The sequence below is a fragment of the Nuphar pumila genome, chromosome 2 (assembly GCF_984573655.1).
Source record: "Nuphar pumila chromosome 2, dmNupPumi1.hap1.1, whole genome shotgun sequence".
Lineage (NCBI taxonomy): Eukaryota > Viridiplantae > Streptophyta > Magnoliopsida > Nymphaeales > Nymphaeaceae > Nuphar > Nuphar pumila.
In genome coordinates, this window is record NC_143250.1 from 130,518,457 (window position 1) to 130,543,198 (window position 24,742).

A 24,742-nucleotide genomic window follows, 5' to 3' on the forward strand; every position below is an offset into this window, starting at 1 on the left:
TACTAGTCATTTTCTGATATTTGTTATTATATATTGGTAAAGTATGATATAAATATATTCAACATCCAACAAAAGGATAAACAATATAACATTAGCCATGAATACCCAAAATATCATGTTCATAATCAAGAAATACATGATATAAGACATATTTTATCATGCAAATATCAAAAAATATGGAAGACAATCAAATCATAAGCAAATCCTAACTTATTTGAGTCAAAATAAGGCTTTATGAGGCAAACTGCACACACTAACCACTTTTCTACAATTTTAAAAAAGTTAGAGGATTGTTCTGGGAAGAATAGAAAAAACATAACTTGAAAAATAATAAAGAAAATTTTTTGAGTTTAAATGAAATGTTTAGGCTTTCTGAAATTTTATAAAGTTTAGAGTCAGTCTCAAGTATTTTTCATAATACAGGCATGTTTCTAGAATTTACCAGAAATAGAGGCATAGAAGTAAATAACAAGAAACACCAAGGGCAAGCAGGTAAATCTATGCAAAGCGGATACAACTGGAAAACATAAAAAGGAATAGGGGTAGTTTTGTAAATCAACTATAAGAGGGATTAACCAAAAATTACTTCAGAAGACTAGGGGTAAAACTATAATTTCCTCTTCAAAAGGGTATAAAACTGAAAAAGTCATTTTTTACAAAACCTAACTCTACAATTTTTTTTCTCTTTCCTTCTATGGTTTCCCTTCGGTTCCGTCGCTCCTTCGCCTCTTCTGTGTCTCCGATGATCAAAATTCGGCAGATCGGAGAATGGGTGGTGGAAGACCACCACCACCGATCTGGATGCGGCCTTTCTTGCTGGATATGGGCCCTTTCAATACCCTCGACACTTTATTGATGGCCCCAAGCGATGAAACCAGAGGGAAACCAGCCTCAAAAAACAAAAAATACTAGCCATTCTTTACTTTCCTGTTTTGATTTTCGGTATGTTCGCATGAACGGTGATTAATGGCCCCGAGCGGCGATCTACAACCCTGCTGACCGGCTAACTTGAATTATGGTGGAAGTGATGTGGGGGAGTCTCTGTGCACAACAAGGACGTGGCGCTGATACCACTGAAGGGATAGTGTGCATAGAGAATAGAGATGCAGATATTAGAGTGAGAGAGAGCAAGATAGATGGAGAAAATGTTAACGACCTTCTTAGGGGGGTTCCCACAAGTTAGTATGTGATATTCTTATCGACAGTCACTCCTCTACTCCTCTCTTTACAGAGGAGTGAGGGCTGGGATATGGTTAGCCACCTCTGGGTTGTCGTTACCCAGCCGAGACCACCAAGTGCTTTGGATTCTCATAAAAACGAGAAACTATATGGTATGATTATCCAAATGAGTCATATTCTTCATTTGGATATGCCTAAGTATGGGCATCCATGCATTGAGTAGAGAGTGGTCCACCACTCTCCTCAATGCATGAGACCATGCATGAGGTACATGGCCATGACCTATGGCCAACAAAATCAGCCATTTTTTTTGGCTAGTGCCTGGCTGAAAATAGCCAAAAATGTCAAAAAAAAATGTCCATTTTTTGGTAAAAAAAATAAAATGTCCATTTTTCAGCCAGCCACGTACCGATCAAAAAATGGCCGGGCTAGTGTCGCCCTGTTCAGGAGGCACCAGCCCGGCCATTCATCAGCCAGAAAATAGCCAAACCATATGCAAAGTCCTTTTCTTAATTGATCATTTCCGGTCAGAAAATGGCTGATCCGTTGCCGCCCGGCATGGGTGGTATTGGGCCCGGTCAGTCACTGGTTGAAAATGGCTTGTTTGTATTGTAGGAATGTGGTGGTCGAAAGAGGAGTGAAGGGTGACATTTAGGGGTGGAGAAATGAGTGCCCAGGTTTGCGGGTTTAAAAAACACCTCCCCAAAACTTGGTTTTGGATTGGGTTTGCTCGTATCGTAGTTTTGAAAATGTCTTCCTAACAATCCAAAACTGGGTTTTAGAGGTGAAAACCTGATTGATGCCCAAAAACTGGTTTATAAACGAGGTTTTAAGCGTCATCCAAACGAGCCCTGAAGATTCTTGGATTTCGCCCTTAGTGAATCTTGGCTTTGGCATATATTAAATCGGAGCCGTCATCAGATTAGATCCAAACGATGTGAAAGACACGGTAGACGTGTCCAGAAATACAGGCAAAGTGCCGGAACAATTACGGAGTTGGTTTGGTCCAGGCCCACTTGGTGGAACCCAACCCCCGGAAGGACGGTGAACTTTATCTTGGTTTTAAAGAAATCATTTTTTACGAACCGCACAAGCAATGATAACTCGACATGTAAAGACCAATGGGTGGTCCGCGTGGTTGGTAGGCGCTATCAGTTTACGTCTCACCGTGGTGGGACGTTGCAGGTTCAAAACCCAATGATATTTGAATAATAATTGGTGGGGGTCCTGCTTAACCCCAGCTTACCTTTGGAAAAAAAACCCAACTCTACACGTAAAGGGACATGGTTGGTGAGATCCCTTATTCTCGGGTGCCAAGAGGGCCCAAGACTTGAGATGGTCCATAAATTCTGCCTTTTACATGGGACTGCCTGCATTCAAGATCAAGACTCAAAACTTATGTGGCACGCTTACAAGCTTGAGCACGTGACCAAATATGCTGTGACACATAACGACACGTGCAACCATCATTTCATTATTTTCAATATTTTAATAAAAAGTTAAACTTTTTATATGTTAAAATATATTTTTATAATTAAAAATTGAAATTGGGTCATTGAAACTGTCGGAAATCATTTACATAAAAGTCATTACGACCTGTTTTGCAGAGAGGGAAGGTCAACTATTTGGGTTGGTGGAGTCCTGTGTATTTTATGTGTATTGTATATTTTTTCAGAATGTCCTTTGCCAAAAAATTTGGAACTCACGTGACAAACTCAAGCAATGACCGTCTATGGCAAGTTATGTATTTTTATGCAAAATCAACACATGTTACTTGGGCGTCAGGACCTGTTTGTATGCCACATCCGACACGGCCAAGTTCAAGAATTCTCATGTTTTTTTTTTTCATTCTAATGTTTTTTCATTCTATTTAACGAGAGCACGACCAAGTTCATTAGCTCTAGGATCTGTTAGGTTTTGAGATTTTTTGCAATTAAATGTTTTGAAAAATCATGATTTTCTTTAGGATTGGTCGGAACAGAATTAACAGGACATGCATTTGTATGAGACAAAGAATTTCATATCTTTCATAAATAACACACCAAACATGTATCTTAGGATTTTAATTCAATATGAACAGATCATATATATATATATATATATATATATATATATATATATATATACTGGAATCACAGAAATCAAATACATAATATGAATCACATATAAGATCCAACACATGTACATAAGAAAACATATTTTTTCTTTAAAAAAATTAAATTTTAATAATGAATCTTATTCTTGATTTTTTAAATCAAACATAAACATCTAATATCAAATCTAACATGAACTTAATATAATGCATGATGTTCATGAATAAATTTAACACGAAACATAGATAAAAAAATTATATAAAATGATTTTCTCAAAAGAATCTCTTAATTTGTACAACAAATCCAAAAATCACCTTGGAGGGGGAGGAAGAAGAAAGAGAGAGGGGAAATATAAGTAGGAATTGGAGAGAGATTCCAAATTTGAGAGAGATAGGGGGGGGGGGGCGTGTGAAAGGGTATGAGATTTTCTAATCCCATTAGGTAAGTCCCTCTAGCCTTTTCCTAAATTTACTATTTACATGTCCATTAGAATCTTAGTCTAATTTGAATATTTTAATCTAATAAAAAACTTTTAAATATCTTATCCATCTACGTGGCATCCTACCATATGGGTCTATCTTGCTTAATTAATTAATTAAATTACTAATTCTAAATCTTATTAAATTTCTAACTAAGTTCAAATCTAAATTTTATTTAAGTTAAATCCACATCCAATCCAAATGCAAATTAACTTTCAAATCAAATTCAAATTCAATTAAATTGTAAATTTAAATTTACATTTAATTCAAATCTAAATTCAATTTAATACCGAATTCAAATTCATACTTAATTCAAATTAACTTGAAATTTAAATTCTAATTCAAATGAAAATGAAAATTTAAAATTTAACCCGATCTTGACAGCTGCACAAGAGAGAGAAAGAGACAGACTAACGTGCTCATCAGCATCCCGTTGCCAGGAGAGGGTTGTGTATGTTCGCCCCCGATGATTCACTGAATCCCACGTCTGTGTTCGGGGCTTTGAATGAGCACCACGTATACAAGCACATGGGGCTCGTATTCCCGTGTATGTTGACATAACTTTGCATCAGACTCTGGTGTTGTTGCAAAGACTTAAGTACCCTTTCTTGCTATTCTTCTCATAAAGTGATGGTTTGAGAAAAAGACAAAAATGCCCTTCATTCAAAAAAGAAAAACAAACAGTTCAAAAAAAGGACAAACATGTCCTCCATCCAGAAAGTCGAGGATGATGTTGACTCTTCAAAGTCTTCTTCTTTTTCTGTTCAAAAACAGGACAAACATGTCTTCTTCTTCTTTCTCCGTAAAACACTGTAAAACTCTGTCTCTCTCTAGAGAAGAAATCAAGGGAAACAAAGAGTTCTTCCTGGAGAAGGCCATGAACAACAACCCTCTCACTCTCTCTCTCTTCTCTCTCTACTTCTATGCACATCCAACAGACGATCCTACATTGCTCTATCGTCATCTTCTTCTTCTTCCTTCTTCGTAAAACACTGTAAAACCCTCTCTCTCTAGAGAAGAAATCAAGGGAGGTAAAGGGTTCCTCTTGGAGAAGGCCATGAACACCAACCCTCTCACTCTCTCTCCCTTCTCTCTCTACTTATGTGCCTGATTTAGAGTTTTTGCCCTTACAGGAGGGGGGTCCGGGGGTTCATCCCAGCGTGGGTAGCATCATTCAACTAAATGAGTTGTAGATCCTGATTCAGAGTTTTTACCCTTATAGGAGAGGGGCCTGGGGGCTCCTCCCAACGTGGGTAGCATCATTCAACTTGAAGAGTTGTGGAGTCTGATTCAAAGTTTTTACCCATTCATATTTTAAGGCATTAGATCTCATGTTTGAACATCCACGCATGTGCAGTTTGCTTTTATCATATTCAGTTGCTTTCTAGATTATACTTTGAATTCTTGTGCATTTTAGATCTATCGATTTGTATGTAACCAGAGCTCATTTTAATTTTAAATTTTTACTGCAACTTCATGCATATGTCTTCATGCTCTCCACCAAAAATCAGATCATTCTGAGTTTGTTTGATCCACTTTAAAAATCGAGATTCAAAACCTGTTATTTTGCACCGTCAGGATTTTAGCAGAATCAGGACCAACTTGCGGAAGTGATTTCTCCCTAACCAGAGATGATCTTTCCGATCCGTAAAAAAAGTTATTTTTTAAATTGAATCTAGTTTGCTCATGCCAAATATTAGCGATTTCTATGGTGTTTTCGTACCAGTTTCGGGTCAAAAACCATAACCCTATCACCCTGTGTCATTTTAACGGCTTAGATTTTAATCCATTTTGTTTGAATTTTATTTTCCTAATGAAAGATCATTTTTCAATTCTGTAAAACGGGTTCTCTTCGTTTATGTGTCTAGTTCATCCCTGTAAATTGTCAGAATTTTTTATGGTCAATTACTATTTTATTTTGATTAAATACCAGAACCTTGTATCCAGATTTTATAAATGTTCTGATTTTGGCCCCCATATCATGACTGTTGTAGCACTTCTTCAACAAATCGTTATTTGATTGGCAATATTCTTCAGCAAATTATTGTTATGATTTTTTTTTAGTCTCTAATGAGTCTCTACTATGATTTGTAGTATTTTTGGGTCTCCAACGAGCCTCATAATGATTTATAGTGTTTTCGATCTTTTAACTATGATTTATAGTGCTTTGGGGTCTCCAACGAGCCCCACAACGATTTTTAGTGTTTTTCAGTCTTTCAACTATGATTTATAGTGTTTTTGGGTCTCTAACGAGACCCACAACGATTTATAGTGTTGTTGGACCTCGCTATAGCGACTTGTAGTGTTTCTCGCTAAACACTACAGCGATTTGTGATACAAATCGCTATCTGAATCATGACCAACTTGTCAGGGTCATATCTCCCTAACCAGAGATCGGATTTCAAATCCGTAAAAAGTGGTGTCTTCAATATGAAGTCTAGTTTATTTCTGTAAATTTTTAGCGATTTCTATAGTCATTTGATACCCCATTTGGATCTAAAACTAGACCCCTATCAGTCTGCCTTATTTGAGTGACATAGGTTTTTATTTCATTTTGTAAGAGTCATATCTCCCCAACGGAAGATCATTTTTCAAATCCGTAAAAAAGGTTTTCTTCCTCTATGTGTCTAGTTTATATCTAGAAAGTTTTATAACTTTTTATGCTCATTTGATATTTCGAACCTGTTAAAAACCGAGACATGTTATAAAATGTTATAAAACTTAAAAAGTTTGAAACTTCCTCTATGTGTCTCGATTTTTAACAGGTTTGAAATATCAAATGAGCATAAAAAGTTATAAAACTTTCCAGATATAAACTAGACACATAGAGGAAGAAAACCCTTTTTACGGATTTGGAAAATGATCTTCCGTTGGGGAGATATGACTCTTACAAAATGAAATAAAAATCTATGTCACTCAAATAAGACAGACTGATAGGGGTCTGGTTTTAGATCCAAATAAGGTATCAAATGACCATAGAAATCGTTGAAAATTTACAGAAATAAACTAGACTTCATAACAAAGATACCACTTTTTACGGATTTGAAATCCGATCTCTGGTTAGGGAGATATGGCCCTGACAAGTTGGTCCTGTTTCGGATAACGATTTGTATCACAAATCGCTGTAGTGTTTAGCGATTTGTAGTGTTTCTCGCTAAAAACTACAGCGATTTGTGATACAAATCGCTATCCGAATCAGGACCAACTTGTCAAAGTCATATCTCCCTAACCAGAGATCAGATTTCAAATTCGTAAAAAGTAGTGTCTTCGTTATGAAGTCTAGTTTATTCCTGTAAATTTTCAGCGATTTCTATGGTCATTTGATACCCCATTTGGATCTAAAACCAGACCCCTATCAGTCTGCCTTATTTGAGTGACATAGGTTTTTATTTCATTTTGTAAGAGTCATATCTCCCCAACGAAAGATCATTTTTCAAATCCGTAAAAAGGGTTTTCTTCCTCTATGTGTCTAGTTTATATCTAAAAAGTTTTATAACTTTTTATGCTCATTTGATATTTCGAACCTGTTAAAAACCGAGACATGTTATAAAATGTTATAAAACTTAAAAAGTTTGAAACTTCCTATATGTGTCTCGATTTTTAACAGGTTTGAAATATCAAATGAGCATAAAAAGTTATAAAACTTTCCAGATATAAACTAGAGACATAGAGGAAGAAAACCCTTTTTACGGATTTGGAAAATGATCTTCCGTTGGGGAGATATGACTCTTACAAAATGAAATAAAAACCTATGTCACTCAAATAAGACAGACTGATAGGGGTCTGGTTTTAGATCCAAATGGGGTATCAAATGACCATAGAAATCGCTGAAAATTTACAGGAATAAACTAGACTTCATAACGAAGACACTACTTTTTACGGATTTGAAATCTGATCTCTGGTTAGGGAGATATGACCCTGACAAGTTGGTCCTGATTCGGATAGCGATTTGTATCACAAATCGCTGTAGTTTTTAGCGAGAAACACTACAAATCGCTAAACACTACAATTGCTAAAAACTACAGCGATTTGTGATACAAATCGCTATCCGAATCAGGACCAACTTGTCAGGGCCATATCTCCCTAACCAGAGATCGAATTTCAAATCCGTAAAAAGTGGTATCTTTGTTATGAAGTCTAGTTTATTTCTGTAAATTTTCAGCGATTTCTATGGTCATTTGATACCCCATTTGGATCTAAAACCAGACCCCTATCAGTCTGCCTTATTTGAGTGACATAGGTTTTTATTTCATTTTGTAAGAGTCATATCTCCCCAACGAAAGATCATTTTTCAAATCCGTAAAAAGGGTTTTCTTCCTCTATGTGTCTAGTTTATATTTCAAAAGTTTTATAACTTTTTATGCTCATTTGATATTTCGAACCTGTTAAAAACTGAGACATGTTATAAAATGTTATAAAACTTAAAAAGTTTGAAACTTCCTCTTTGTGTCTCGATTTTTAACAGATTTGAAATATCAAATTAGCATAAAAAGTTATAAAACTTTCCAGATATAAACTAGAGACATAGAGGAAGAAAACCCTTTTTACGGATTTAAAAAATGATCTTCCGTTGGGGAGATATGACTCTTACAAAATGAAATAAAAACCTATGTCACTCAAATAAGGCAGACTGATAGGGGTCTGGTTTTAGATCCAAATGGGATATCAAATGACCATAGAAATCGCTAAAAATTTACAAGAATAAACTAGACTTTATAATGAAGACACCACTTTTTACGGATTTGAAATCTGATCTTTGGTTTGGGAGATATGACCCTGACAAGTTGGTCATGATTCAGATAGCGATTTGTATCACAAATCGCTGTAGTGTTTAGCGAGAAACACTACAAATCGCTATAGCGAGGTCCAACAACACTATAAATCGCTGTGGGTCTCGTTAGAGACCTGAAAACACTATAAATCATAGTTAAAAGACCGAAAAACACTACAAATCGTTGTGGCGCTCGTTGGAGACCCCAAAGCACTATAAATCATAGTTAAAAGATCGAACAACACTATAAATCATTATGAGACTCGTTGGAGACCCAAAAATACTACAAATCATAGTAGAGACTCATTAGAGACTCAAAAAAATCATAACAATAATTTGCTGAAGAATATTGCCAATCAAATAACAATTTGTTAAAGAAGTGCTACAACAGTCATGATATGGGGGCCAAAATCAGAACATTTATAAAATCTGGATATAAGGTTCTGGTATTTAATCAAAATAAAATAGTAATTGACGATGAAAAATTATGAAAATTTACAGGGATGAACTAGACACATAAACGAAGAGAACCCGTTTTACAGAATTGAAAAATGATCTTCCATTAGAAAAATAAAATTCAAACAAAATGGATCAAAATCTGAGCCGTTAAAATGACACTGGGTGACAGGGTTATGGTTTTTAACCTGAAACTGTTATGAAAACACCATAGAAATCGCTGAAATTTGGTATGAACAAACTAGATTCAATTTAGAAAACAACCCTTTTTACGGATCAGAAAAATCATCTCTGGTTAGGGAGAAATCACTTCCGCAAGTTGGTCCTGATTCTGCTAAAATCCTGACGGTGCAAAATAACAGGTTTTGAATCTCGATTTTTAAAGTAGATCAAACAAACTCAGAATGATCTGATTTTTGGTGGAGAGCATGAAGACATATGCATGAAGTTGCAGTAAAAATTTAAAATTAAAATGAGCTCTGGTTACATACAAATCGATAGATCTAAAATGCACAAGAATTCAAAGTATAATCTAGAAAGCAACTGAATATGATAAAAGCAAACTGCACATGCGTGGATGTTCAAACATGAGATCTAATGCCTTAAAATATGAATGGATAAAAACTTTGAATCAGACTCCACAACTCTTCAAGTTGAATGATGCTACCCACGCTGGGAGGAACCCCCAAACCCCCCTCCTGTAAGGGCAAAAACTCTAAATCAGGTTCCACAACTCATCAAGTTGAACGATGCTACAGTTAGCGTGCAGGTCAGTCGGTGTTTGATGGAGAAATGTTGAATCGTTTGTTGGATGTGCACAGAAGTAGAGAGAGAAGGGAGAGAGAGTGAGATGAGGTTTTACCCCTCTCTTGTAAGGGTAAAAACTCTAAATCAGGATCTACAACTCATTTAGTTGAATGATGATACCCACGCTGGGAGGAGCCCCCAAACCCTCCTCCTGTAAGGGTAAAAACTCTGAATCAGGCTTTACAAGAGTCAATGTATAGGTCAGTCGGTGCTTGATGGAGCAATGCATGATCTTCTAATGGATGTGCACAGAAGCAGAAATAGAAGGGAGAGAGAGAGTGAGAGGGTTGATGTTCATGGCCTTCTCCAAGGGAGATTTCTTTCTCGGATAATCCTGCAGTGCAGAGACTGGGTCTTAAATAATCATCTTCGGGGCACTTAAGTCTTTACAACCACTCCTTTTCAAGAACCGTCATTTTTTTTTGCACCAATGGAGGAGAGGGTACTTAAGTCTTTGCAATCTTATCAAACTCCAACGCTAATTAATGCTGACAAACATGGGGATACGAGACGCACATGCTTACATACGTGGTGCTCTTTGGGACCCCCGATCATGAGATGTAGCTAACTGCCCTATTCGGGGGGGAACATATAACCTGCTTTGCGTTGCCCGCCTCTCACTGATGGCCACTCTGCACGACTGATGCACAAGAGAGAGAGGGAGATCCCATCCCCGACCCTTTTTTTTAAGTGTGTTCCCCGTCCCTGTTCTCGCCGCAACAAGAGGAGGCAACGGTAAAATCACCGTTCCAACGTCCACCGTTTGATCGCCACTGCGCGTCCAGGAATCAAATAACAATGATAGCGCGGTTGCTGTTTGTGTTCTACTGAAATGTCCATTATATCCAATATATATTTTTCCAAAAGAACAAATGATGCACAACCAATACCTAAGCTATCCCTGAAGATTAACTGGGCACAAATAGCTTACAAAGGCTTTAGCGACGATACCCAGCTGCCTTGGGGTGTGTGTTTGAGGCAGAAACAAGGGAGATTCGGACCTTCTTGATTAGCATTTGGCAAACACCATCGGCAAACAAATGGATAAAATGTTATGGATTTTAAACCCAAACCCGATAAAATTCCAAAAAGGATCGATAAGTTAAATTTACAACAGAGAGAGTGATGAGGATAATGGGATCCAGATCCTTTAAGTCACACAACGTTCCCCAACCCGAGTACAAGTCTTTTTTCTTGTTGACAGCCAAGCCCCAGGACATTGACGGGCCTGGTACGAAACTGAAAATTCTTGGTTGAAGATAACACTGACTCAAAGTGTCCAGCTATCCGATGCGAACTAAACTGGCTCCGGACCATTTGAATCCTGAAGAGGGGCTAATAGGCAAAAAAAAAAGGAGAAATGATCAGGTGCAATATGATTGCATAAATATTTGTGCATCAAGCACCTGATTACCCTCCATCTTAGGGACAGGCCTGTCAGTTGTGGGGCCCAAGGCTTGATAGAAGGCAATCAGGTGCTTAATGCACAAATTTTGTACCATGTGATTGCACCCGATCTGAACTCGGGAAAGTGTTGGGCCAGCTGAGCTGAGCCGAGCCTCAGTTGCTAGTGTCGTGAAGAAAAACAGTTTGTTTTGTGTACTTTTCGTCTTCACTGTGCCCAATTTGGAATTTAGGAAAAGAAGAATGTGATTGGATTAATATAAGCAAAGAGCTTAATAAAGACTGTCGTCATATACAAAGAGGGTTTGGGTCTTCTTCTCGACACTGTCACCCCCGCGATCGAGATCGAGAGAGAGAGAGAGAGAGAGAAAGAGAGAGAGAGAAGCTCGTCCTTCTTTGATTACGATTAGAGAGGCTCGTCGAGTTAGCTGAAGCAATTGAGGAATTTGAGGTGAGTTTTTCTTCATCTCCGCTTGTTTCTCCTTTTTCTTCTCCGAATTCCAGCGTCGGGAGTCGAGGGGAGTCGGGAATTTTGTGAAAGTTCATTTCGCGTGTGAATTTTTTGGGTTTTTTCCCCCGTAAATATACTTTCGTAGAGTGGAAAATCGATCCAGCGGTGCGATTGTGTCTGGTTTCTGTGAGATGGGTGGGAGAAAGACGGGGAATTAGGAGGTGGGAGGAGGGGAATGGAGGAGGCGGCGCAGAAGATCGAGTCTCTTCGTGCGATGTTGTTGGCGGAGAGATCGAAGTCGAAAATGGTCAGGCAGAGGGCTGATCAATTGGCACAACGGGTAAGCACTAGCCTTATATTCCCTCTACTTTCATTTTGTCCCCTGCTTTTGTTTAAGGGTTATAGATGTTGGAAAGCTCCGTTGGTTTATTTGTTCCATTGAAATAAGGGTTCTTGGAGTTCACAATTTCTTTGTTTTAGTGAATTGCCGTGTATGAAATAGTTCTGTTGTGTGCTTTGGAAATTTAGCGTCTGGAATTGATATAGCATTTACTCCTGTTCACAAATCTCTCTCTCTCTCTCTCTCTCTCTCTCTCTCTCTCTCTCTCTCTCTCTCTCTCTCTCTCTCTCTGGCGCGCGCGCGCACGAACGCACATACTCAGGTGTGTGTGCATCTGTGTATATGTGAATGTCCTAAACACTTAATACATAGTTACAACTGAATCTATAGATGTGCTTATGGTTGGCTTATTTATACAAAAACTTGCTTTGCATTGAATCAATTTAACCAGAAAGTTTGGTTTCTTTCATGATCAATTTTTAATGTTTTAAGCTCTTGAAAAACCTGCTTACATGTCACATTCACATGATTCAAAACCCATTTTCCTACTAAACTAGCACCATAGATCATATCCTTAAGGTTAGATCTAAAAAAGAAAAAAAGATATGAAAATTAGTTGATTCCTACTCAGTAGTTCCGTACCTTCATTAGTACCAAATATCTGTGGTCCCAAATCACAATAACTTATGGTGGTACACTATTGATTTACATAGATCCAGTTTCCAAAAGAAAAACCTAACCATTGCACGTGTTTGGCTTGTTCTGCTTACTATTTTTCGTGTGTTAAAGTTGAATTAATATGATGCTTTGAGCTATTTTTAAACCACTCTTCTTCATGAATTGTGAGCCATTGTTTTTTCGCTAACATAAAAAACGGAATCCTATGATAGATATAAGATATTGAATATGCTAATGTAGTAAATAAACCATGTTAAACACATCTGTAGGTTTGTATTCAGTATTTGGTGGTTAACATGCCCAACAAGAGTGTGTACCACTAGACGGTTTTGTGGTGTAAGTTACCATATTTGTAACTAGGAGAGAGAGAGAGAGAGAGAGAGAGAGAGAGAGAGAGAGAGAGAGTTGTTCCTATTCTTACCTCAGATCCTTCTCATAGGTTTGGGTTCGTAACATCCCACCCCCTTGAGATACACCTTGTCCTCAAGGTGTGAAATGTAAGGCGTCAGCATTCTCCTCAACATTAAGAGTTGCAACCGGCTTGGATTTTCTGTTAGTCCAAAACCAATTCCCCTCGGCTGTCATTGAACGAAGAAGCAAGGCTAGATTTAACTCAGTTGAGTTCTCTTCTATGTCAAATAGGTACGGGTGCAGTTGCTGGTACGCAGGGTACGATGCAAGAATTTCTAGAAGTCCGGGTATGAGAATGTGTGTATATATATATATACATTATTTTGAGAAAAATAATGTATTCATGCATGCATGTGTGTAGAAAATATATACAAATAAATACATGTTTATCAACACACACATCAAACACATATAAGAATGGATGGAAACAACCCTTTATGCATCTTAATTTGTATGAAAACAGGTAATGGATACAGGTCTAGATTGGATCAGAACTATAACTGCTCGGACCCGTACCTGCTGAAGTACCAGTATCAATATGTATGTCGACACGTATGGAACCCTTTTGAAAGTACCCATGTTACATAGGTTCTCTTGCCTACTTAAATTTCTTGCAACTGGGGGGGATGTCACAAAAGTACTAGTCAATCCGAAGCTATCTGCCCCTCACTTAGCTAATATGGATCTTCTTGCCAAAATAGCTTACCTCTGTGAATCAAGTTGTATCTTACATTTGAGACTTTTCCTTTGAAGCTAAGCGTATTTTGCTTGTTCTTTCATACTTCTACATAGACATTGTCAGCCATTGCATGCTTTCTTCTGATGTAGGCCACTATTAGAATGGGTTGATCCTCCAAAAGAAACTTACTGAATGCTATTCTTGAGGTGGAAGCTGACATAGAGTGGATGGATTCTTTTGTGATACCTCATCATGATCGTTTTTTTTGTTATTGAAGTGACATTTGAAAGATGTAGCTTTTGATTCAACCACGTCTTGCTTGTTTCAAATAAACCACCATCTTTCCAATACTTGAAAAATCTGGTGTTGCTGAAAATTCCCCTTTATTGAAAATGGAATTCCTTGATCCACCTTTGACTGCCTTAGGCATGCCTACCTCTGATTCATTTCTGGACAAATTCTTTAGTCTTTTTGCCTAGCACTTTTGGGGGACTCTGTTGTTAAAGTTTTCAGCATTTGCCTGAGCCGTTTTTCCATAGACTTTTTGGATGATGATTGATAGGACTATGAAGGCAGGGTGCTGTGTAGCCTCACTTTTGGCAGCCAATGGCTGCTGCATGACTGGGCGGCACTAATCATGTTTACTACAGTGTACAACTCTCTTGTTTCTGGACTTCTTCGGACACAAAGTTAATCCTTCGGTATATTTGGCACCTGAGCCTGCACCTGCAATTTTACCTGAAGAAAACAGAGAACCTCCTCCAATTTGTACATCTTTGCTGCAGCCTGTTTAACATGAAGATCCTCTTTTGGCATATTCTTCTCGCATTTCATTCTCTGCTTTGGGCATTGGAAGTCCAATGTTTAACAACTTACATCATTGAAGCAACTGCTTTCCTTGTGCTTTGACTTTGACCACTCTTAAGAGAAACCACTCTCAACCCTCGTGTTATTAAAGTTTCCTCAACCTGGAACAAGTTCTGCTGGTGGCTAAGGTCATTGTTTCGAGATAGCTTTCTACCCACCTCATTTTAAAGATCTTGAATCAAACAAGAAGTCCTTTCCCCTGACAATTCACTTGCAAATTTGCTTGGAATATCTCTTCAATGGCCATAGTTCTTATAATACAGCTCCTTCCTCCTCTAAAAGGATTGGGCGAATGTACCATTATATCAAGTATATGGCCAATTGCTATCTCTGCCACAAGAGAGAGAGAGGGAGAGGTATTCTCTGTCCCGGAAGGATGTCATGAAGGAAACAAACTCCCTCCACTTATGTAATATGGTGTGGCATGAGAACCTGAGCTGCAAGTAAATTGATATGGTCAACCCATTGATCTTTTGGTCTCCTCAATACCATCACTATCAACAATTGTGACTACAACCATGTTATTGATTTCCGGCCAACACCCTTCCTGCAAGACCAGGGCTTGGAAAAACACTTTGGAGAATCTTTCAAGTGCATTACAATATTCATTGGTAGCAATTGTCTTCAGTGTGAAAGCTTTGATATTGACACTACTGGAGAAATTCCCTTCTCAGTTAAGCTGGTCAACTAGTGTTACAACCTCCGGGATATCCAAATTTGATGGTTCGAAATAAGGCCCGGAAGGTGTTAGAATACCTTGATGCGGTATTCTTTTAATGCATTCTCTCTTTCTTCATCATTAAGGGCTTTAACTTTGTCACCATCCTTTTTGGTAAGTATGAGTTGTGGTTCATTTGTACTGCCACTCACATACTCCCATAGCTTTTTGCCTTTAATATGATGCTCTATATCGGTGGCCCATATCAAACAGTTGGAGTCGTTTAGCTTGAATGCGATCACCATCATGGATTTTTTTCACCCATGTTGATAGAGAGCGAACAAAGGAATATCGAGAATCTTTGCTTTGCACCCACAATCTTTGGAGAAGCTTTTACACAATCCCAAGAGCTTTAGGCTCTTATACCATGTAATGAAACAAGTAGAAGTACAAGAGAGGGTTAAAGAAAATACAAAGACAGTGCACAAATACTAGTCCATCCACTAAGGGACAATACAATCACAAATTGAGAATAAACTCAATAGCACAACACATGCACACAATAGCCACTAAGGCCAACACAAGAGATAAAAAATAAAATCAGATTTCTGAAATGCTTAAGAAAGCATTAATTTAATACAAGAGTGGGAGTGCCTTTAACTAGGCACTCCAAGACACAAGGGAGCTGGTCCAACTAGCCATTGGACCAGACCCAACGGCTATAAACTAGCCATTGGACCAGCCCCAACAGCTATAATTATAGCCGTTGGGTTTGGTCCAATGGCTAGTTGGACCAGCCCAACAGCTACAAGGTACAAAAACAAAAAAGGAAAAAAACAGAAAAATAGAATAAAAAAATGACATGTCAGTCTCTAGAGGACTGGCACCTATTATATAGTGAAATGATTGAAATACCCCTGATGGGTATTTCACTTTACATACACAGAATACAAATATAAATATAAATATAAATATAAATATAAATATAAAATATATATATATATATATGTGCATTGATACTTATAACTTAACAAGATTGATCAGATAAAGATGGTCTCTATGAGTTTCTATTAGAGTATGATATAATCAAGTGTAGCTAATATTTTCTTCATCACTCTCTCTATATATATACACGCACACAAACAAACTCTTCACTAGTTGCCATCCTAAAGCATGGTACAAATTAAAGAATGAATGTGTGAGTTTTTCTAGGCTTAGAAATAATATCTTAGTATTTATCTTTTGAGAGATTTAGGTAAGCCAAGAGTAATTGTTTTGATATTCTTTTAAATACAACAAGTCCACAGAGAGAGAGAGAGAGTAGAATCTAACTTTTATTTTTCTTTAAAATTAGGATAAGAGTAAACAAAAAGATCTTTATCTCTTTATTTCATCTGCGTTACTTTTTTTTTGTAAAGATCCAAATACCATATATATATATATATAGTTGGTTGTATCTACAATCCTGTTGGAATCTCATGATACAAGTTGTTTCAATTCAATCTAACCTCATAGATGTGCTCAGCGTGGTCAATCTAGGGGGAGTCTACCCTTGTATCATGTTTTTCCAAGGAAAACATGCTTTTTTTTGTCAAGAAAAAATCTGTACATTCATAAACGTCATTTTTGCATCTTCATATGAAGAACCTGCACTCAGGTTGGATTCGCTGATCCAAAAGCTGGTTCTTACTAAAACAATCTGTTGATCACATCTATAGTGCTAGATTTATCAAAAAAAAAAACCCAGAAAGAACTGGGCTTTTTTAGGTAGCAACAATTATAGTAAACGCTAACTCTCTCTCTCTCTCTCTCTCTCTCTCTCTATATATATATATATATATATATATATATATATATATATATATATATATATATATATATATATATATATATATATGGGTTATTGGTGCTATTGAAGGCACGAAACTATCGACCTGGAAACCATAGGTTCAAGTTTTATCCACTCAATCTGATCACATAGATGTGTTCAGAAGACACGGAACTATCGATCTGGAAACCATAGGTTCAAGTTTTATCAACTCAAGCTTACCACATAGACGTGTTCAGCATGGTTTGTTTGCTAAGGATCAAACCTTGATCGTATTATTTCAATATAAAAATATGGCTTTTTGAGTCGTGAAATTTTAGTACATTATGGGCTGTTGATTTTCGAAGCCCTTGCAAAAACTGCTTACATGTGACAATCACATGATTCAAAACTCATTTTCTAGTAAACAATTGTAGATCACATCCTTAAGGTCCTATCCATAGTCACATATATAGCCGATATTTTGAAAATATAGTGATAATATAGCCATAAATTCATAAAATGTTATTAAAGGCAAAATATCACAATATTTTAAAAATCTCAAAAATTTATATATGTAGAAACCTGACTCGAGTCCTAGAGAGAGAAGAGAGAGAGAGAGAGAGAGAGAGAGAGAGAGAGAGAGACGGCTGCACAGAAAACCTCAATGACATATCGATATTAGGGCCTCTCTCTATGTTAAATAGAGAGAGGCTTAAAGACATAATTACAATAAAGCCCCATTCTAAAACCTAAATTACAAATAGCATCTTAATGTAAAATAACTTTACTTAAAACCACCTATTCTCAACAATATATATCTCAATATTATCACAATAATATCATGATATTATGAGTTAGCTTTTACTTTTTTTTACTTCTTTTCTATATCTTAACCAGGCTTTACTTCTTTCTTTTATATTTTTTACTTATTTCATTTATTATATGTGCATTTTATTATCTAAACATGTTATTTTTCTTACTTATTTCTACTATTTTTATATTTTTATATTTTTAATTTTTGGGCATCGAGATTTCCCGAGATTTATCAACTAAACCTTTATTATCATGAGAAATTGCCTTGCTGAGATAGCCAAGACCAATATTTGCGACTATGGTTCTATCTACAAAAAAGTCTAAAAATTATGAAAAGAAGGTGATCTGTACTCAATTGTTCTATGCCTTCAATAGCACCAAATATTAAACCTATACATGTGTGTGTGTGAATGAGAGAGAGAGAGAGACCTTAACCACAAATTAGTTCCATGTCTTTTTAATTTTTAAAATAAAGGAACTAGAATTTGAACTACAATACCCCTTCATCAACTTTATTGTGTTGGATATGGTTTTATCCTTGTTACTGGTGATGGCAGGTCTAATAAACCCTTTGACTTTACAGCAATCTATTGAGTGCTTTATAGATTGGACTTTATAGATCTGATCTTACAGTTTAGATTATGCATCTTGAATTTTTGATATTTAGATGTTTTTTCAATAACAGTTAAAAATCTGCAGCCCACAATGCGCTAAAAATTCATTATTCAAAAAGTGGGTTTATGTTGAAACAATTCTATCAAAAACATTTTCTAGTATGAAGGCTATTGATGAGATTTGAATAAGTTGATTGTACCTGCAACCTTGACTTTCTATTATATAGTAGGTTCCATGTTCTTTAGTACAAAGTTGTAGTTGTAAATATTATTTAGTTAATCAAACAGTGTAGATGTGTTTGCTATGCATTGTTTAGTAAGAAATGTGCTTGAGATTTAGTCGTCTTGACGTAAAAATCAATTCCTTTCTTTTTTTTGGAAGGTTTTGTTGCATTGTAGACATTTTTGTATTGTTTGAAAACATGCATGCTTGCGCATCAAAGTTTCTTAATCTAATGTGTGTTGTCTAGGAAGAAACTATAGAGGTCACATCTATATGGTCAGATCCATAAAACATAAATACAAACATTAGAAAAAATAATGGGACTACTGTTAAATTGTATTAATAATTCCTATATATATCTATATATATATATAGACACATATACATACATATATATATATATATATATTGTAATACCCACTAGGGGTAAAATAGTCATTTCACATGTAACACGCATATTCATTTGGAATATGCGTTTTCTTTTTTCTTTTTCTTTTTTTATTTTGCTTTATTGCATCATAGGAGGGGTCCACCATAGAGTTGTTGGACCCCTCCAACGGTCATAAAATATGACTGTTGGAGGGGCTCCAACAACTCTATGGGAGCCCCTCCTTGGGTCCCATTTGTGTATAAATAAGGGGCTTTGCCCCATGTATTTCTTGAGCTTCTTGAAGCTTTTCTCTATAAAAGTTCATATATTTTTTAGCTCTCTTTCTCATTTTTTGTTTGTTGCCACTTTGTGGCTTGTTGTATTCTTGCCCATTAGTGGCCTATTGCTTGTGTGCTTGTGCATTTCCTAGTCACTTCGTGACATTATCTTTTCTCTTTAGTGTTTCGCAACAACTACTAGAGAGTAGGATGACTATATGTTACATATGTACATGTATGTGTGTTTGTGCATGTAGAGAGCACTTTTCACTTGAGGGAAAAGATTATATTTCAAAGCTGATGTCTTTGTGAAATGTTGTTATTTACTAAATCATGCAGTGATACTTTTGTGCATGTTTCATGCTCTTGTTATCTTACCTGCAATGCAATGTCTAGAAGCTAAGTGCTTCTGGCTGATTCCAAGTCATATCCATTTGATCCCTCTGTGTAGGATGGCTTTTTGTATTTACCATTTATTATGCTTAGGTAAATCTTCAGGTAAGCACTTGATTTCTGCTCTACTGATTTATGTTATCTAAAGTTCAAGCCTGTCAGATAGCCTATGACTGGATTCTTGGCTCCGAGTTTTAAGTTTCTGGTTTAATATCCCATCCCCACCCATTCCATTTCCTTTCACTTGTTTGATAGTACAATGTCATGTCTTAATGCTCAGATTGTAAATGATGTCTCTTTGATATCTTATGTGCAACCACACCAATGCCCGATCAATATTCCTAGCTGTTAATGTGATGTCTGGCAACAAGCAATGTAGGAAGTGGCTCTCCAGTTGGCATCCAGAATCATGAAAACTCTGATGCTGCAATATTTGGTTCACCACTGGATTTAGTTTCTTTATCATGGTTGATTGCGGACCTTTCCTCTTTCTGAAACTTTTAGGCCAGGAGTGCTTATGTTTTGCCATTTAGTGGCTATTATTCTTTATAATAAATTCAAGTTGTTTCATATTTCTTCCTCCATATTCTTAAAGTTGCAATTGTAATGCTTATCTGGACCTGTCATTGCCAAAAGTTCAGTTAGACCTTGATTGTAAAGTAATTCAAATATCATCAGTGGCTTTCTTTTTTTTCCCCATTGGTGCATTTCTTTGATTAGGTTGCGGAATTAGAGACACAGCTTGAAATTGTGAATAACCAGAAAAAGAAGGCTGAGAAGGCTGCTGCGAAGGTTCTCTCAATATTGCGAGATGGTGGAATTGTGGAATATTATGATGAAGGTGAATCAGAGACTGGGAAACAAGTGATCCCGTGTGAATGTGAGGAAAAGAAATTGCTGCCCGTGGAATGTTCTGGGATTGAAAAAACAGATGTGTCTTCTATATCAGGAGTGGATAGAGGTGATGTGAAGGATGGTGAAATTAACAAGTTCAATTCATCTCCATCTTCCTCAGGCAGTTTGTCTTGGACTACCAGTGATAGCCATGTTTCAGGCTCTCATGGAAATGTAACAAGAAAGAGCCAAGCAAGACAGAAATCAGGCAACTTCTTATCAGTGTCTGGATCTTCTCCCAAGCGACGGTTGGGTAAGTCATGCCGCCAAATAAAATGTAGGGAAATAGGTAGCATGAAAGAACAAGGAGAAATTGATTGCTCAAAATCTGAGACTATTGTGGAAGGTCCTGTAAATGGTATAGAAAATGGGATTGGACCAACCTTCTCTTCTGAGACAACACCAGAACAAACATCTGGAGAAGAAAATTGTGCAAAAGTGTTTCCAGAGGGTGCAAATAGCATACCTCCAGTTAAAGAAGGAAGTCAGTTTGACTCTGGCAGTGATGCGAATGTGAGAGCTGTAGGTGCAAAGATGGAGAGAGCACTGGAGCAACATGCCCTGCTCACAGATCAGTGGCAGTCAGAAGAAAATGTGCAACTCAAATGGGAAGAGAAAGCTCGGGAAATTAGCATTTCTACTATGGTACGTTTATTAAGTTTCTATATGTATAGTTCAATGGGAATGGATCATCACTTTGCAATGCTTTACCATGGCGTGTGAAACAACTATCATGAGAAACATGATCTGTAGGATGAACATTGATATGCGAAACACATTTTAGCAAGAAAAATATTTTATAAAGAGAAGGAAAAACATTTATTAAATAACTTTTTAATAAATTGATCATGTTATGAGTTTTAAGATATATTGTCAAGTCTTTATCTATTGTTTCTGGTGATGTCCATTTTGCATATTTTCTTGTGACAAGTTCTCTTCTTTAGATGGAAAGTGCAGAAATTTTTTCAATGATGTTTCATCTGAAAAAGACAAACCTAAAATTTAAATATTCCAGTGCCTAGGATTTTTTTTCTTTGAGAATCTGGCTATGATTCTTCGCCTCACATTAGTTGTGTCTATAAAGGTGTGACTCAAGAATTTTACGTGCTTTTGTAAAGGTTTACTTTGTGAAGAATCACATGTTAGTTACTTTGGCGTACAGATCCATGAAATATTCTAGCAGAATCAATTATGTCAGTTGGCAAGAGCAAATGTCTGCAAATTCATGTGTTATTCATGTGCTTCTGTGTGTGTGTGGGAGGGGGGGGGGGTCACAAACTGGAGTCATGCTCATTTATATGTTCATCTCTTCTGTAATGTCTCTGCTCTAATATCATTATCAGTTATGCAGTTCTTGAGAAGTTTTAAATGCTATGAACATTTCAGGTTCCCTCTGAACCTGCAAACATTCCTGACACTACCGGAAAGGCTAACACACCAGCCATGTCACTTGACGTTGAAAATTCTTTTCCTGATATTGGAACAAAACCAGATGCAAACGGCAATGGAGAATCAGTAACTGGTATTTGCGTATGTGAAATCCAACCTGAATCCACTCAAGGTGCTGTGAAAACGAAAATTGGATTGAACAGGAACACTGCTGATGAGAAAGCATTTACATATGAGACTATTCCAGCCAATACAAGCAATGAGAATGCAGTGGGTTTGCCTCCAGATAATTTTGACTCAGAACCAGCAAACAGCAGATCAATGAAGACATCTCCACTGGATCTTGGGTTCGGTGATGTTCTTGTAGAGAAAGCTTCATGTGCTGCACAAAGCAAAGGGAAGCAAGTCTTGTTTTATGTTGAAACTCCTTCTCCAAGTACACCGGCCAGCTCAAAATCCCAACTCTCCTTGCATGGGTCCTTGGATAACCAGAATGCACTAGAGGCATCTGCATTACAAAGTCATATTGGAAGAACTACATCTGATGAGTTAGGCGGGGTGTTGAAAAATCTCCAGGTAGCTAGGTTCTCCATCCAATCTAGATTGGAGAAATCATCAAAAAATGGAGCAATAGTTACAGTGAAAGACCAAGCTAAGATAGATGAAGACAACATGGACTTCTCTTTTATTAACTGTGCTGGGATGTTCAGGCTACCTCCAAGTTTACATGATTCCAGAACCAGAGAAAACTCATTGACTCCTTGTTCCAGTTTGGCATTTGGACCTGCTCTGGGTAGTCAATATGATCACTCTGACCGTGATTCTCGATTTCAGCTTTCTGCTGGAAAGATGTATTTTTACCCACCCTCTCTTGCTCGGTCCACATCACCTGCTAAAATCCAATCTTCAGACCCCTATTCACGCTTTCCTGGATTTCGGTATACTTGTTCAGATGAGCAGAACAGAACCTTCCATAGATGACAGTTATTTGTGCACGAGTCTTGTGTGAGGAATTCTGCATCAGGGGACTTTCAGACAGGCTCCTCTGGGGTACTGCTTTTCTCTTATCCTTTAGGTTGTTTTGTAGCCTATTCAGCCCATCCCACATTTTAAATAGATGCAGTTTTGTTTCTTGTAATTGCTAAAATGTGTATGTTTGAGAGAGAGAGAGATTTCATTTTATTGATCCAACTAAGAACGGGAAATGCCATTATTTTTTGTGGGAAGTCGTCCAGATTAATATGGGCTTACCCGTTTTGTTCAAGTCCTATGCTTATCAGTACAATTCCCTTTCTGCGTGATGTATGGCATTCAAGACATATCAATCGGTCTATAGATCTTTTCTTTGCTTTCCCTCTGATTGGAGTGGGAAGCGTTTGTGTGGAACTGTAAGAAGATGAACACTATGGAGTTAGATTGGCATCTCGCATTCAGATTAAGGTCTACCCAACAGAACTTGGTAAAAACATTACCTACATTAACACTGAAGGGTTGGTGCTGATCTTAGTTGCTAAAGGCCTTTGACTGTGTGTCCTAACGCTGGCAAAGCCGTTTTACAGCTTATGGTCATGCGACTTGTATGATGACCAGATGTAAGGTCGTTTCATTACTGTTTCTGTAAACTAAATTCACTAAGGCTCTGTTTGGGAGCCGGCATTGGAGATGAGATGAGAAGGGTGATGGGAGTGGAGTAGAAAATGAGAGATGGCGTTGGAGAGGAGATGGTGAGGGGAGTGGAGAAGAAAATGAGAATGAGGTTGTCAACATCTTGACGAGGATGTAGTTGAAAATAACCCATCTCCATGCCCTTCTCTACTCTCAACACCATTCTCATCTCATAATAGTGAGAAATGATAGTACTATATGACAAAAATGATGTGTTTCTATAAAAACCGTATAATTTTTTAAAATATGCTGGATGTCAAAAACTGCAAATGTTGGTTGTTAAAAGAACCATTTTTACTTTCACAAAATGGACTTTTGAGGTTCGAGTAATGCGTGGCTGGGCTTAGAATTAGGTTTTAGGGGCTTAGGTGGGCTCAGTTAGGTCAAAGTTAATTTCGCTAGACATGGTTTTGTTTTTCTGATAGGTTTCTGTAGAAAATTCAGTGCGCCTAAATAGTGTTACCAAAAGATTTCAAAATTGAAGGGATTAATTTAGACACTTGGGACTAACTTGGGTGAAAATTTTAAGGTTAGAAAGTTAATATTGTGGGAGTTATGATTAGGACAAGTGTAATGCCTTGAGATTTTCAACCCTTAAAAAAATATGCAAAAATAAATTTTTTTTTCTTTATTAAAATCATCAGCGAAAATATTTTCAAACAGGGTTTAAGACATTAGGCGGGTTACGTTTCACAAAAATCAATTATACTGAATTCAAATACAGATAACATGACTCATTTAAGGTATTTCAATTCCAAACGAAAAGAGTGTTACAAAAGTCAAAACAATAGTAAAATATATCGAATTCAATGCCCAAGAAAGAAAAAATGATTGGCTCATCAACGCCATCACAGCATCCCGCATCCGCTCTGCAACTAAACCTGTAATCACCTGTATGCTTATAAAATAGGCCAGATTCGTGAAAGCTTGGTAGGTCTACACTAGAACACCTTGTACTAAGCTATTTTAATCCATTCAAGCAGATATTCATGATATACATCAATCAGATAAACATATGTG

General features: G+C 37.0%; 1 protein-coding gene across 1 annotated transcript; it reads left to right on the top strand.

Annotated features, from left to right (window-relative positions):
* Nucleotides 1-11,535: 11,535 nt before the first annotated feature.
* On the top strand, nt 11,536-23,267 carry LOC149847108 (uncharacterized). The gene is made up of 4 exons (XM_089996821.1): nt 11,536-11,640; nt 11,786-11,980; nt 20,495-21,313; nt 22,055-23,267. Exons 2-4 carry the CDS (start codon nt 11,876-11,878, stop codon nt 23,036-23,038), a joined length of 1,908 nt encoding a protein of 635 aa, XP_089852947.1. The 5' UTR covers nt 11,536-11,640; nt 11,786-11,875; the 3' UTR covers nt 23,039-23,267.
* The last annotated feature ends 1,475 nt before the right edge of the window (nt 23,268-24,742 follow it).